The sequence below is a fragment of the Thalassophryne amazonica genome, chromosome 10 (assembly GCF_902500255.1).
Source record: "Thalassophryne amazonica chromosome 10, fThaAma1.1, whole genome shotgun sequence".
NCBI lineage: Eukaryota > Metazoa > Chordata > Actinopteri > Batrachoidiformes > Batrachoididae > Thalassophryne > Thalassophryne amazonica.
In genome coordinates, this window is record NC_047112.1 from 17,927,691 (window position 1) to 17,943,677 (window position 15,987).

At 40.4% G+C, this 15,987-nt stretch overlaps 1 protein-coding gene across 2 annotated transcripts in view; it reads right to left on the minus strand.

The window, feature by feature from the left end:
• Positions 1 to 15,987, minus strand: part of LOC117518389 (discs large homolog 1-like protein) — a 331,339-nt gene that overhangs the window by 63,668 nt on the left and 251,684 nt on the right. The window contains exons 1-3 of one of the 2 annotated variants that reach the window (XM_034179497.1): positions 13,588 to 13,620; positions 10,312 to 10,468; positions 6,974 to 7,076 (exon numbers count right to left, since the gene is read on the minus strand). The exons of the other annotated variant lie outside the window; for it this stretch is intronic. Coding sequence (XP_034035388.1) covers positions 6,974 to 7,076; positions 10,312 to 10,468; positions 13,588 to 13,613 — 286 coding nt within the window. The 5' untranslated portion in view covers positions 13,614 to 13,620. Of the gene's footprint in view, positions 1 to 6,973; positions 7,077 to 10,311; positions 10,469 to 13,587; positions 13,621 to 15,987 lie in introns of those variants that run through there. 2 annotated transcript variants of the gene reach the window in all.

Below are 15,987 nucleotides of genomic sequence, written 5' to 3' on the forward strand. Positions count from 1 at the left end.
CAAATTACTTGTGCATTGTTTAACACTGTGACATCGAAGTTGATGCTATAAATTATTGGTCACAGAGCGATTTGTTGGAAATTAGTAATTAGTCCCAAACTTGACCCACTTTGACATCTGAAAATCTTCTTAATCACAGGTTTAATCAGCACTATCGCTCCATCTCTCTCTGTGTTTATATATATATATATATATATATATATATATATATATATATATATATATATATACGAGGTCTGTCCATAAAGTATAGGTCCTTTTTATTTTTTTCAAAAACTATATGGATTTCATTCATATGTTTTTACGTCAGACATGCTTGAACCCTCGTGCGCATGCGTGACTTTTTCCACGCCTGTCGGTGACGTCATTCGCCTGTGAGCACTCCTTGTGGGAGGAGTCGTCCAGCCCCTCGTCGGAATTCCTTTGTCTGAGAAGTTGCTGAGAGACTGGCGCTTTGTTTGATCAAAATTTTTTCTAAACCTGTGAGACACATCGAAGTGGACATGGTTCGAAAAAATTAAGCTGGTTTTCAGTGAAAATTTTAACGGCTGATGAGAGATTTTGAGGTGACACTGTCGCTTTAAGGACTTCCCACAGTGCGAGACGTCGCACAGCGCTCTCAGGCGGCGTCATCAGCCTGTTTCAAGCTGAAAACCTCCACATTTCAGGCTCTATTGATCCAGGACGTCGTGAGAGAACAGAGAAGTTTCAGAAGAAGTCGGTTTCAGCATTTTATCCGGATATTCCACTGTTAAAGGAGATTTTTTTAATGAAAGACGTGCGGACGGGTCCGCGCGTCGGCTCGCAGCCGCCGCGACGCTCCGCCACAGGAAAAACACCTCTGTTGGAAGCCTTAAGGACAAGTTGGAACATGTCCAGCTGTTAAACAATTTCTCATATACTCAGTCCACTGAAAGCCATCAAAAGCCGCCTGGATTTTACAAATGGTTATCAACACGGAGGTGTTTTTCCTGTGCCGCCGCACCGCGCCGGCTGCGTCCCGACGCGCGGACCCGTCCGCACGTCTTTCATTAAAAAAATCTCCTTTAACAGTGGAATATCCGGATAAAATGCTGAAACCGACTTCTTCTGAAACTTCTCTGTTCTCTCACGATGTCCTGGATCAATAGAGCCTGAAATGTGGAGGTTTTCAGCTTGAAACAGGCTGATGACGCCGCCTGAGAGCGCAGCGTGACGTCTCGCACCGTGGGAAGTCCTTAAAGCCACAGTGTCACCTCAAAATCTCTCATCAGCTGTTAAAATTTTCACTGAAAACCAGCTTAATTTTTCGAACCATGTCCACTTCGATGTGTCTCACAGGTTTAGAAAAAATTTTGATCAAACAAAGCGCCAGTCTCTCAGCAACTTCTCAGACAAAGGAATTCCGACGAGGGGCTGGACGACTCCTCCCACAAGGAGTGCTCACAGGCGAATGACGTCACCGACAGGCGTGGAAACACTCACGCATGCGCACGAGGGTTCATGCATGTCTGACGTAAAAACATATGAATGAAATCCATATAGTTTTTGAAAAAAATAAAAAGGACCTATAATTTATGGACAGCCCTCGTATATATCAAACAGCAATATATGTGATAATAGGCAAAAATTTATAATCCATCCCTACACTCAAACACCTGCGACCATAAATATTTTGCACAATATTAAACTATATTATGGAAATTTATTTATGTATTTTTAATGGCACAGCCAAACCGCAGCACCTCCATGACCCACCAGGGGGTAGTGTTCTACATTTTGGGAATAATGGGCCTTTCACACTGAAAGCATCAGGTCGATGCGGCAAAGCTTTCCAATGCGTCGTAACACCAGGCCAACGCGTTTCCAACGCGTTGTGACATCAGCTGCTTCGCTTTGGAAGCATCAAGGGGGTGGAAATTGCTACGTCACACTCTGGCTGTTTCCACAACCTGAAAAAAGTTGAGCGATCACCATCTTGAATTTGCGTTGCCTGAACCACAAAAAAAGCTTTAAAGAAACAGCAGTAGAACGATTCTCCCATCACCCTGCTGGGAGAAGCTTTTTTCAGCTACTTTTCAGGGTGACGCCGACCAAGGGAGGACTGACGACTTGGTGGAATATCAATCGAACTGCGACAGTGGGCCGACCCGCACGGAGAAGCCGGCCTTCAGGCATCATCACTGGGCAGACAGAGGCAGGCAGACGGGGGGGATGGAGACGACCCACTCAGTCCGAAATCTCCCAGTTTTTGGATATGTGGGTGATTCTTTAACTACGGGCACTATTGGCCTTGTAAATGTAATTTCCACCACACCATTGCCTTACAATATAAAGCGCCTTGGGGCAAATGTTTGTTGTGATTTGGCGCTATATACATGTGCTCTGATGTCACTGTTTATCTCCATAGAAACTACCCAAACAATTTTTCATACAAACTGTTTAAAGGGACATTACAGTGTTGTGGTGGAAATTACGGCAATAGTGTGGGACAACTACATTTTGATTAAAAAAATCACAACAGTTGTATGACATTGAATACCCCAATTATGTTTTGATTATTTTACTGATATTTTATTCAGTGATATTTTAAAACATTAGAAAAACGTTTTTTTACCATTCATTTTTATCATTGAAGATCAAAAGTCTGGGTGTGGGACAAGCACAAAATGGCAATATTTGCATATAATGATGCTGAAAAAAGGTGAAAAAGTCATCATAGACTACTAGAACAAATTTCTTAAAACACTTTCATTGTAAAGATAACTATAAAAGTGTGAAATTTCCCCTTTTTTCTGTTTTTCATACAATATGATCAAAGGACATAATAAGTGACCGTAGTCTAAGAATCACCCATATGCGAAGTCCCAGTTTGACCAACGGAGTTTAGTTCTGCAGCTTTATTGAGGTGAGAATAATATAAAAGTAAAACGTGACGTTTCTGCACTGCTGTGAAGGTTTATTTATCAGCTAACATTAGCTTAGCCTTTTAGCACAGTTGATCTGAGTGAACGCTTTAATTTGTAAATGGTTCAGTCTTTTTTTTTTTTACCAAATAAAGCTTTTTCAGATACCACAAAAGCTCAACTTTAAATAACTTTTTTGGGGGGGCGTTTTTTTTCCCATCATGTTTTTTCTGTTTTCATGTTTTTTAATATATATATAAACTGTTTAGTGTTTCTTTATATTTTAAGAAATACTTTTATTTGTCCCAAACCTAAACACAGACGCACTTCAAAACTTCCATTGATGAGCTGAACACCATGAAGTCCAGTCGAAAGAAAACATCTCTGCTCTTCAGCAACACCACCAGAGTTCAAAGCTGCAGAAGAGACCTTCATCTGGTCCCGAGAATCCAGCAGAACATCACCTGCTTCTAAATAAAAGGCTCTTTCAACAGCAACTATTTTATTATTTTTAAAAGGTGTTTCATTTTATATTTTAACAATAAATGAACGGATTACTAAAAATGTCCACGAAATCAAAGTCCAAAGACATTTGCACAGGTAGAAGCTCTCCACTTATTGTGCTCAAATTCATATTTTAGAAATGGCTCTGTCCTGATAACAACATTAAAGGCAATTACATATTTTGACGTAATTACAAGTTTAAATGACTATATATATATATAAAAAAAAAACATCATGAGGTTTATGTCACATAATCCTACTTACAATCACATTGCAGTCATTGTTATTGTTATTGTTATAATTATTTCCTGTGCATTTATAATAAAACATTGTATTTATTTACAGTGTCTGTTTTTCTGGTTGAAATGAGATATAAATAATCTACCAGACTTTAAAAAATGTACAAATTTCCATGTTATTTTATTTGTCTAAAAACAGTGGTGGGCACACTTCCGATAATCCGATAACAGATAATTATCGAAGATAATGTTTTCTTTATCGGATTATCTTTTAAGATAACTTTAAAAACCATTATCAGACCAATTATCTTCCGATTAATCTTTGTCTGATAACTTTTAAACCGATAAACAAAGCTGAACAGCAACAAGCATTTTTAAAATTAGTTTAGCACTTACCTGCTAAAAATTTTGTAACAGACACACAGCTATAACCTTTGCTAACAGAAGAGAGCTACTTGTATAAAAAGCATCTCAATCCTCTGCAAACAAAATAGAAACAGCCTCAAAAGAAAAAAAAAATTTATTTTAACACCATACCAATAGGCTGCCGATATCACCTAAGTCATCCAGAGGCATACATTTTTAACTTATGGTTCAAATTTTAGCCAAGCAAATTTTGGACAAGTTATTTAAAATTACTGTCATGTCTGAAGTTTTATTAAGTGAAAATATCAGATATATGTTTTAGTTTTAAAGTAATGTGCTAATATTTAAGGTTTTGTGAGCACATCCTGTGACCCGCAATGCATTTTGGGTAGGATGATGTAATCTCAGTACATCACGACAGGACAAATGCATTTCAGACACTCTGTCCAGGCTCCACAGACAACAGCATTAAACTCTAGTGCCTAAAACTCTCTTGAATATATTCTCTGTTACAAAACCTCAGAATTAGTACATTACTCAACATTAAAGATATAGTTATATTTTAACTTTGTACAATGACATAATTGGACATTAATGGAGTTATTATATCGGTATTAATGTTATTTATAATCAAAACCATAAGTCAGCATGACTTTATTTTTCAAGACCTGCGCCTGACCAGAGCGTCGTAATTGATAGGGAGTTGGCTTTATGGCTGCTCTCGGAGTGTCTCTGTGCTGGGAGCTCTGTAGTAAACAAGAGCTTCCAGCAGGGGCAGAATGTTGAAAGAAAAGTGTGTTCTCATTGTTGTGGTCTGTTTTTATTTTTTTTATTATAAGCTATTAAATTTGTTCTACTACTAGTTGTAGATGTGTCAGAAGTAATATTGGAATTTATCGGTTATCTGTAACTTCCGATACATTTTTGGGTGGTTTATTGTTTTATCTTTAGCGAAGATAACTTTTCAGTTATCTGATTATCTGTTATCTAAGTTAATTTTTTGGTTATCTGTGCCCACCACTGTCTAAAATAATGTCCAAGGTTCCTTATGTTAAACAAGAAATGATCTAATCTGAAATAACAGGTGGTTTTGATTTACAGATGAAAGGTTTCTAAAGAACCATTTATTATTTATTTAGCTATTTTAATTACAAGTGTTCGAAACTTTTTTTTAACAGTAATCAGAATTTTGCAGGTAACAAACAATAACAACAAAAAACATTTCCAAGGATTTTTCTTCAGAAAACTAGAAAACTGCTCTATAAATGAGCAGTCCTGTCACACGTTCTGTTTTGTAGAGATCAGTGGTTTCATGCCACTAGTCCTTCCGTGTTTTTGGCCCAACGCGTCGTTCCTATCGGACAGCGCAAAGCTAAAGCTACGTCACAGCTCAGAGCTTCGAAAGTTGGACTGGGTTGAACTTTGACCGCGTCAGCCTGCCGACAAGCAGCAATGTGCGCTCCTGTCAGGAGCATCGCTTTAGCTCGGCTTTTGACATGACGCTTCTGACGCCTCTAAAAAGCAATGCGTCTCAATGAAAATAATGCTTTTTCGACCGATTCCTGACGCCTCTGACGCGTCCGATGCGTTCAGTGTGAAAGGCCCATAACTCCTGCACAGCATGTATCTGCGAGGAAAAGCAAGAAAAATGTGAGATGTTTATGTTGATGTTTTGAAGCATTTTTATATATTTATTTACTATTTTTTTAGGAGGAGGGGGGTGTTCGTATTAAATCCTTTTTTAAAATTAATCCAAACTGAATACACACTGGAGCAAACTAAAAACTATTCTGAGCCATCTTTCCAGTCTTCAGCCTATATTTGACATGGTATCCCCATTAAGTTGCTGGACATCACAGGAACAGGTACTGTGAGTGCTGTGCCAGGCAGATGTTTGTGGACTCAGTGGATGAACCAACTGCAACATTTGAGAAGCTCCAACCCCATCACTAAAGTTGAGTAAAAGTCCTCTCTCGGGTGCAGCTGAGCCTCGCCCCCTGGCAGTCTGGCATCAGCGTGTATGAATGGTGAACATAATGTATCATTGTAAAGTGCTTTGAGTGTCTGCCTCAGACAGAAAGGCACAATATCAATGCAGACCAATACACAAGTACATTTAAACATTCATCTTTCAGCATGATGGATTTCGTTTCCTTTTGCTACTTGCATGAGCTTCCAAGACATTTGCATAGCTGCTGGAAAAAAAATCATTACAATCTGATAGTGCATTCCACATCTTAATCGACTTTCCTTCCCTAAACTCTGAAAGCATATTCAGGCTCGGCTTTGAAAGCCAGTCATGCACCACATAAAACTCATCCATCCTCCCACCCTGGACCCACCTCAGTTTGTATACTGGACAAACTGGTCAACCAATGATGCAGTATTCTCACCCATCAAGAGACTAAGGACCCACATAAGACAATAATCAGGTAATTATTGACTTCAGGAAAGTCCACACCCAACATCTCCCCACTGACCATCAACGGAATTCCTGCAGCACCCAAATTCCTGGGAGTATTCATCACGGAGGACCTCTCCTGCAAGACCAATACACCATGACTGAGTGAGAAAGCCCACCAGCACCTCCACATCCTCCTGGAGCTGAACACAGCCGGAGCCCATGTACCCCCTGATGTGCACCTTCTGTCGTGGACACAGCACTGAGAGCATCCTGACCATCAGCTGCTCCGCTGTCAGCTGCACGCCTCTGCGGTGCACAGTGAGTGCAGCTAAGAGCCTCACTACCCCACCTCCAGGACATGTAGAATGTAGCACAACCTGGGCACTTCCAGAAAACCTCCCAGTGATGTGACAGCATGTGCGACAAGATGGGATCCATGAAGATACAAGGGATTACCAATGCACATCAAAGTTTGCAACAGAAAAGTTCACCAAGATCATGACAAGTTCTTCAAACCAGAATGCATATTGGTGTAAGAGAGAGCGGCGTGTTATCCTGCGTTGTGTGGCACTCACCTTCTGGTCTGTACTGTGCTACGATGGTCACAGTCTGTCCTGCGTTCTTCAGAGCTGCTGCTGCTTGCTCGTGTGTTGCACTGGACAGATCCACACCGTTCACCTACGCACGCACACACACGGACACACAATGTCAGCTTTGTGAGCATGCACCGGTGCTGCATATTGCCACTTCTGCCACAAGATGGTGACTCAAACACACAGACAGACCTGCAGTCTGCAAAGTAATGCCTGTCTGCAGCAGTGACATATTACGTGGGTTTATCGTCATGGATTAATAGTAACAAATGTATGAAACGCAGCATGTACTAGCTGACAATCACTCTGTTGTGACCAGTCATTGTTTTATATGTGAATTTTACAAAGGGTTTTTTCATCTATAACTGATATATTCACTCAGAAATCATAACTGTCACTCTGCAGTAAATCCTCTGAGCAATAACGACTGAATTCACTTTAGTGGAACAGAGTCTGAGGTGCAGCAGCACTGTGCAGACGTTTTAGGCACATTCAATATTTGATTTATAAGCACATCATGTGGTATTTCATGAAGCTTTTATGATCCTGTTAACTGTTTGTGTTTATGCACCAAGCAATACATCCACAAAGATGTTTGGAAATGAATGAAACTGGCAAACGTGCTTAAGCGCACTTGTTACCAATTTCAATTATGCACAGAATGATAAGATTATTCTCTGTAACATACGGTGCATTCCGGAAAGAATTCAGAGCACTTCACTTTTTCCACATTTGTTATGTTACAGCCTTATTCCAAAATGGATGAAATTAATTTTTTTCCCTCAAAAGTATACACACAATACCCCATAATAACAATGTCTTTTTTTTTTTTTTTTTTTGCAAATTTTTTGCAAATAAAAAATACTAAGAAATCACATGTACAGTACATACATATTCACAGCCTTGCCATGAAAATTGAGCTCAGGTGTATTCAGTTTCCACTCATCATCGTCCACCTGGAGTAAATTCAGTTGATTGGACATGATTTGTAAAGGCAAACACCTGTCTACATATAAGGTCTCACAGTGGACAGTGCATGTCAGAGCACAAACCAAGCATGAAGTCAAAGGAATTGTCTGTAGGCCTCCGAGACAGGACTGTCTCGTAGCACAAATCTGAGGAAGGGTACAGAAACATTTCTGCTGCTTTGAAGGTCCTAAATGAGCACAGTGGCCTCCATCATCCCTAAATGAAGAAGTCAGGATCCACCAGGACTCTGGTCGCCCATCTAAACTCGCGATATGGGGAGAAGGTCCTTTGTCAGGGAGGTGACCAAGAACCTGATGGTCACTCTGTCAGAGCTCCAGCATTCCTCTGTGGAGAGAGGAGAACCTTCCAGAAGGACAACCAGACGGAAGCCACTCCTTAGTAAAAGGCACATGGCAGCCCACTTGGAGTTTGCCAAAAGGCACCTGAAGGACTCTCAGACTGTGAGAAACAAAATTCTCTGGTCTGATGAAACAAAGATTGAACTCTTTGGTGTGAATGCCAGGTGTCATGTTTGGAGGAAACCAGGCACCATCCCTACAGTGAAGCATGGTGGTGGCAGCATCATGCTGTGGGAATGTTTTTCAGCAGCAGGAACTGGTAGACTAGTCAGGATTGAGGGAAAGATGAATGCAGCAATGTACAGAGACATCAATTTCAATTTTAAAGCTGCCTCAAGGTGCTTCACATAAGTAAGGTCTAACCTTACCAACCCCCCTTTAGCAAGCACACAGGCGACAGTGGAAAGGAAAAACTCCCTCTGCTGATAATGACGAAGAAACCTCAAGCAGATCAGACCCAGAGGCATGACCTACTGCTTAGGCCACTGTAACAGGCATCGTATTCAAGAAGAATTGAGGCTGTAATTGCTGCCAAAAGGGCTTCAACAAAAGTATTGAGCAAAGGGTGTGAAGACTTATGTACATGTGATTTCTTAGTTTTTTATTTTTACGAAATTTGCACAGCCTTAAAAAAAAAAAAAAAAAAAAAACTTTTTTCATGTTGTCATTATGGGGTGTTCTGAGTAGAATTTTGAGGAGAAAAAAAAAATTAATTTCATCCATTTTGGAATAAGGCTGTAACATAACAAAATGTGGAAAAACTGAAGCACTGTGAATACTTCCTGGATGCACTGTGCGTGTTCAGTAGGTGGCAAGCAGGTATATAAGGTATTACATGAGAAAAAAAAACTCCCAAAAAGCAACAACTTGGTTTTGGATTGATGTTTTGCTTCATTGTTAACCACAGCTTACTTTCACTATGTGTCCTTACACTTTAGAGACTTACATAATGATAAAATCTAATGTTTTGAGTCATCATGTTAAGAGTTTGGAAAGAATGGGCTCATCAATCTATAGTATCTACGTATTCATTCACTCACTGCATTTACAGGGTCTATCTATACAAAATGCATTTGTATCAATTTTTAAGCTCATGGAAAATACAGTTAAAAAGCAAAGTTTTGTTCAAGTTCAATAAATGCATAATGTTTCCAAAGCCTTTGTGATGTTAAAATTTATTAACAATTAGGATTCCTACCACAATCAAATAGTTTTAATTCGAGGTAACATTACCAAATGTTTCTATCTAGTACATCTCCAAAGAATTTTAACATTATCAATGTACGATGTCAAATCCTGTTAATTAATATTCCTTTCGTCTCGCATGGCTTGTAAAAAATCTGAGTCAGTGAGTGAGTATCTGCATTCTTTTAGATACAATAACTCCAAAACTAAGATTGGCAGCATCATATCATTTACCACCCCACGTGCTAGTATGGAATAGATGATGTGATTAACTTTAGATCAATATAGGTATTGAATAACATTTTCAAATACTGATTAAGTGACTTTAAAACTGTAACCTGACTGGCTAGGCAATTGTTCTTTTATCTGCACTTATGAGTGCCTGCCACATGCACTTAAGCATCTGCTATTAGCTTGGTGCACACCTGGCTGCTGTCTAAATATGCTCATATTACTGAACCACTCCTCAATTATAAAGAAAAGAAGACCCAGCCCAGAAAAATTAAATGTCCAAATTCAGGGTGCAAAGTTTGAATATGGGCATTGCAGAGATAATTGAGAAAGCTTTGGATAAAAGCTTATTTTTTTTTCTACATCAAAGTTGTACAGGAGAAGAAGAAATTTCAAATTTCAAATTTTCATCTGGGGTAAAACTGTAACCCTGGCTAGTCTGAGGGTGGTGCTGCCACGGCTCTTCTTCTCTGCCACATTTTTGCCTCAGCCAGTTGAACTTTGACTCACGTTTATTGTACCTCACTGTCACAGTTTATTAAATGCGGTACTGAACCCTGACATACTGTGTCATACCGACAGGATGCGGTCTCCCTTGCGTAGCTCTCCACACAGATCAGCTGGACCTCCAGCCAGGATGAAAGAGATGAAGATTCCTTCTCCATCCTCACCTCCTACAATGTTAAAACCGAGACCCGTGGAACCCCGGTGCAGCACCACCCGCCTGGGCTCCCTGCAACCAAACACAGAATACAAACTGCTGGAATCCAACTTTTACAGCACAGCACAGCTGATGTTTTCGTTCCTGTCAACATCTCAAAAGATGAATGACCACAATTTGTGGAAAATAATGGAAGTACAGTAAATGTGAATTCTCATTTGAAGCGTGACAGCAAAAAGTTGGATTCCATATAAAAAATAATTTTTTTAAATCCTCAAGTGACCGAGCTATTTCAGTGACTAATATGATTTCAGTGACTAATATGACCCCATTGACTTTGTATTAGAATACTTCTATATAAATTATTGTTTTTGGGTTTGTCATATTCATTGCACTATCTAATAAATTTGTCCATCATCCTTTTCATCCTCACTCTGGGCATCAACAATCAGTCTCAATGCTTGTGTAGCTGTAAATCTTACTATTCTAGGTCTTTTGGCGTCCTTGCAAAACAATAAAATATATGATAGAGTTGGCAAATTACAATACCATCTGCAGCTATGATGTCAAAAATCTCATAGATCTTCCCAGGGGGTCATAAGTAACCCCGCACCAGTTTGGATTATAGTTGCCACACGGATGTTTTGATCCTTGCAAAATTCTATGAACAAATAAATGCAGGACAAATAGATTGACAAATTCATGATAGGACATTTTTTTCTGATTAAAATTAGAAAAATGGTGCACAAAAATGTATGTCCGGGGTCATAAATGACCCCACTCCGTTGCTTGAGGGTTAATGCATTAAAAGGTAAAAATGTGCTCAACTGCAGTCTGTGAGCAAAAATGAACAAGAGAGGATGAGACGGTTAGGCACTAATCAAGTATCATGTTGGCCAAGAGATGTCAGTGTTGATCTGTTTTTGTTGCCTGTGTCCAAATAGTAAAAAAAAAAGCTATGCTGAAAGTCCTGAGAGCAGGAAAATAGAGCTAACTTAGAAAGTTAAATTAAATTAAGATAAACACAGCAAACAAATGTCAACATGCATTAAACATAAGTGATGGCAAATCAGTCCTCAAACCAAAAACCATTTGGAAATTCAAGAATTCAAGAAGATGGCTATTATATATATATATATATATATATATATTATATATATTATATATAGATATATATATATATATATATATATATATGAAAAAAAATGGAGAATAGATGCAGTTTAGCTTCTTAAATGTGAGAATGTCTTTACTTTCAGTTTTATAAATGAGAAACCTGCTGTTTTGGAGAAAAAATAAAACCATTTAGATAATGCCACACATAACGTATAATCCTCCGTTTGTGTGAGAATCTACGTATGGAAACTTTGGAAGAAAAGAACAGAGCAGATATAAAAAATGATCAATCTGCAATGACGAAATCAGTCCCTATTCTGGTAACCATGGTGACGCCCGATGACCAGACCCTGCGATCTATGTATTTAAAAAGGATAAAGGTCACTGATCACCAACGTAGACAGAATTTATGTACGTAATATGAGTTTTATAACTTTCACGCTGTCGGCTGCACAGGAAGGTGCCTAAAACTTTTGCACACTATTCTGTGCAGAAGGTAAATGCTCATATTGAGTGCAATATTTAGACCCACAGGGCAGCACGGTGGCTTAGTGGTTAGCACTGTTGCCTCACAGCTAGAAGGTTGTGGGTTCAATTCCAGTGGCCTTTCTGTGTGGAGTTTGTTCCTCCGGGAGCTCCGGTTTCCTCCCACATCCCAAAGACATGCGGGTTAGGTGGATTGGAATCTTTAAAATTGTCCATAGGTGTGTGTGTGTGTGGGTGTGTCTGTGTTTGTTTGTCTATTTGTGGCCCTGCCACAGACTGGCGTCCTGTCCTGGGTGTACCCCGCCTCACGCTCTGTGACTGATGGGATAGGCTCCAGCCCCCCGCGACCCTTAATTGGACTAAGCGGTAGAAGATGGATGGATGGATGGATTTAGACCCGCATCATATTATTTTTAGCAACATAATTGCTTTGAATGGAACACTGTTAATCTTACTGCACATTTGATTACAGTCGGAAACGTAGAACAGCATTCACTTGAGCGCACACCGCGTTCTACCTGCACGTCGCTCTACATTTACATCAATGTGAGACACCGGCATTTAGTGGCTGACGCCAACATCAGCAACAAAACCACGACAGATTTGTTGAACAGGATTCCATTTCATAATGTTCTGTTGGGGTGTGTCCAGATTTATCTGAGTGGGTGGCCCCCGGGACGCACTGATTTATGCAGAGGTGGCACGATGACATTACAGGAGCCAACTTGTTCAAATTCAAAAAATACAAATATTTTGATTTAACATTGATGATCCGTAAGCTGTCATCAGAGTGATAGTAAAATTATTTTTCTATGTACGCTAACTCATGTGACACCCAACCCATGACTAGAACTATATACGCCTACTGTTCCGCTACATATATAATTAACTCATTTCTTATCAAAGAGTTCAGTTCTAATTTAATTCCCGCTTCTGACAGACAGCAAGTCATTGTTTACAATAATGAGGTGGAACTTGGGGTGGCCAATCAGATTTCAGGGGTTTCCTCCAGACCCACCCATGTATTTCTTTTATTCATTCATTCATTTTCTTATACAGGTCCAGGTCACAGTGGCAGCAGACTAAGCAGCAGACTAAGCAGCAGACTAAGCAGCCCATCCCACACTTCCCTATCCTTGGCCAAGTCCTTTAACTGTTCCCGGGGATCCTGAGGTGTTCCCAAGCCCGCTGCGAAATATAATTTGTCCAGTGTGTCCTGAGTGTTCGCAGTCGGATGTGCCTGGAAGACAATAGGGAGACGACCAGGGGGCATCCTCACCAGGTGCCCGAACCACCTCAGCTGGGTCCTTTCAATGCAAAGAAACAGCAGCTCTACTTGGAGTCACTCCCTAGTGCAGCAGATAACTGAAACAATCCTGCAAATGGTGATACAAGCATCAAATTTGGCACAAATACTCCTTAGACATTACGCTTTTGAAATAACCGATTAGCCACCTGAATTTTCAAGAGGCAGCCAGGTAACCAGGAAATGAACCCATTTTGAAAATCCGAATGCTGGAAAACAACAGGTTTTGTTTGTATCAGTCCAAGCATGTCAAACGTGTCTTTGTGTTCGTGACATTTCTCACCTGGTGACGTCATCTTCCCCCATCATGGCCCTGGGCAGGGCAATAATGTTATCAATCACTAATCAGATTGCACAAAGAGAAATCAAAAAAGAAGAAAACACAACTAAGATGACTGAACATTGCTGATATTTAATTAATTCAATCTGCAAAATGTGATTCATCTCTGAATCAAATAAGCTCTTACCACACTGACCTGTAAAATCCTTCAAATAACAATTGTGTTGAATGAATTAGACACATAAAAGAGCGAGTTACCCTGGAGAGGCAACAGGTTAGAAAGAAAGAAAGAAACTGAGAAGCAGAAAACCGGAACAGCCGTTATGTATCGAGCTGCTTGAATTTCCATTTTAGTCCCACAAGTTTGTGTGTGCAGATCCAAAGAAAAAGATGCTTTTAATCTTCTACTCAAAGAAAGGTGCACGAGACTCGCACACAGACACAACCGCATCCAGTCAGACAAACATGCACGCGGGCTGTGAAGATAATCCTCTGCATCGCCTCACTGACAGGCGTCGCCTCTGCGTTTGTCATGTGTAAGTGAGTCTGTGAGTCTGCCACAGTCGTGTCTAATCCCAGTGAATACTGCTGCTCTTAATATGCAGGTGCTACCCGGTGAAACGCCGGCTCACAAACAGCACTGCAGGTGAACACATGTTCAGCGCTGCAGGAATTCAACTTTCTCAAACACACACAGACGTTATTATTGAGCCGTGAACACAATGGAGCCACACAGCATTAGACATAGGGTCCACATTCCATTCACGTTTGAACTGATACCGATATCAACACTACTTTTCTCTGTACTTTACTCGCTCTGAAATAATTTGAAATCAAGACAAAAGAGTTTTGTCTTGCATGATACAGACATACAATAGTACACAAATAATGAATGTTTATGAGTTCATTGGTACAAATATTTCATAAGGGGAAAGCTGGAATGTTCCCTTCAACGAGGTGATTAAATTAAATATTAAAAATGTGTTCTATTGAAAGAATGATAAAGCATTCATTGTTTGTTTTATATAACGGCTAAAACAGATTCTTGTCATTTGATATTTTATTAATTTATAAACAACATAAAAGACATACATTTTGGTGTTCGTCACTGGTGTTGTGTGGGCCGCTGAAGAGGAGGTACTGCTGGCCCACCACCACCAGATGGCGCCCTGCTTGGAGTGCGGGCTTCAAGCACTAGAGGGCGCCGGAGCCACTGGGAGTGACAGCTGTCACTCATCCTCAGCACCAGCTGTCACTCATTCACTCATCACCATCACCATAAAGGCTGGACTGCAACTCCACCCCTCGCCGAGAAATCAGCTACCATTCAGGTAATTTTCTCTGCTGACTCAAAACATTGAGTATTAATCTGAACTTCTTTGCAGCCGTTTTCCTGGTGTGTCCTTATCTGTGGGATTGGCGTTTGGTGTGATCAGCGATGGCTTCGCCTCACACCCCAAACCAGATAAGTGGTGAAACAGGAGCTGCACGAGTGTGATTGGAGGTGGAGGTGCTCCCTCCTAACTAAACACTGACTGTGGGATTACTGAGTGTGCGAACTCACACTCATCAGGACTGTCTCTGTTTTCTGCCAGCAGTACCGGGTCTGACTGCTGAAGACAGAGGCCACCTGGGGCGCAGGGCTTGGCGGCTCCGGTGTTCTTCAGCTCCATTGGTGGTGGAAGCTGTGTGGGGATCCAGCTCTTCTCTCGCCAGGCGTCTTCTATCGTCGAGCCTGCCCACACGTCCTCTGGTGTATGATTGACAGTCCACCATATTGTTATTGTCTGTACGTCGTTGTGCGATTCACATTCAATTGTTACTTTTGGCTTATCCATTGTCCGTTCATTAACGCCCCCTGTTGTGGGTCCGTGTCACGACACTTTCACAACTGGTACTTAACAGTCCAACACAAACTTTAAATAGGAGTCCAAAACTGTAACGATGTACCGTCATGCCGTGCACTGACTTTGTGTATTTCCAAAAAAAAAAGAAAAAAAGACTTTGTGTAGTTCCTCAGTCCAGTGAAAAATCACATCAGAAATTTGTCCAGCTTTTCATCCTAACAGCTCTTCATGCCTCCAGACAGTTTATGGCGTAGTGAATTTGTTTTGTGTGTGTGTGTGTTAGAAGAATTAGCAGCATCAATTAGCTCCTTCAAATCGTTGTCCGTCAGCAAAACAAACTCTGTTATGTTTAGCTAAATGCCGCCCCTGGTAGTCAGGTCGGGCGTGCAGTAGCACATTTCATATAGCACCAAGATGGCACGCTAAAAAGAACTATTGCACGGTCCATGAAACACAACGGCAAAAGGTATGAATAATTCATGTCACGTGACACACAACCCACTAATCAAATGACAAGGATCCACTCAGCCGTTATATAAATAAAAAAAAAAAAATT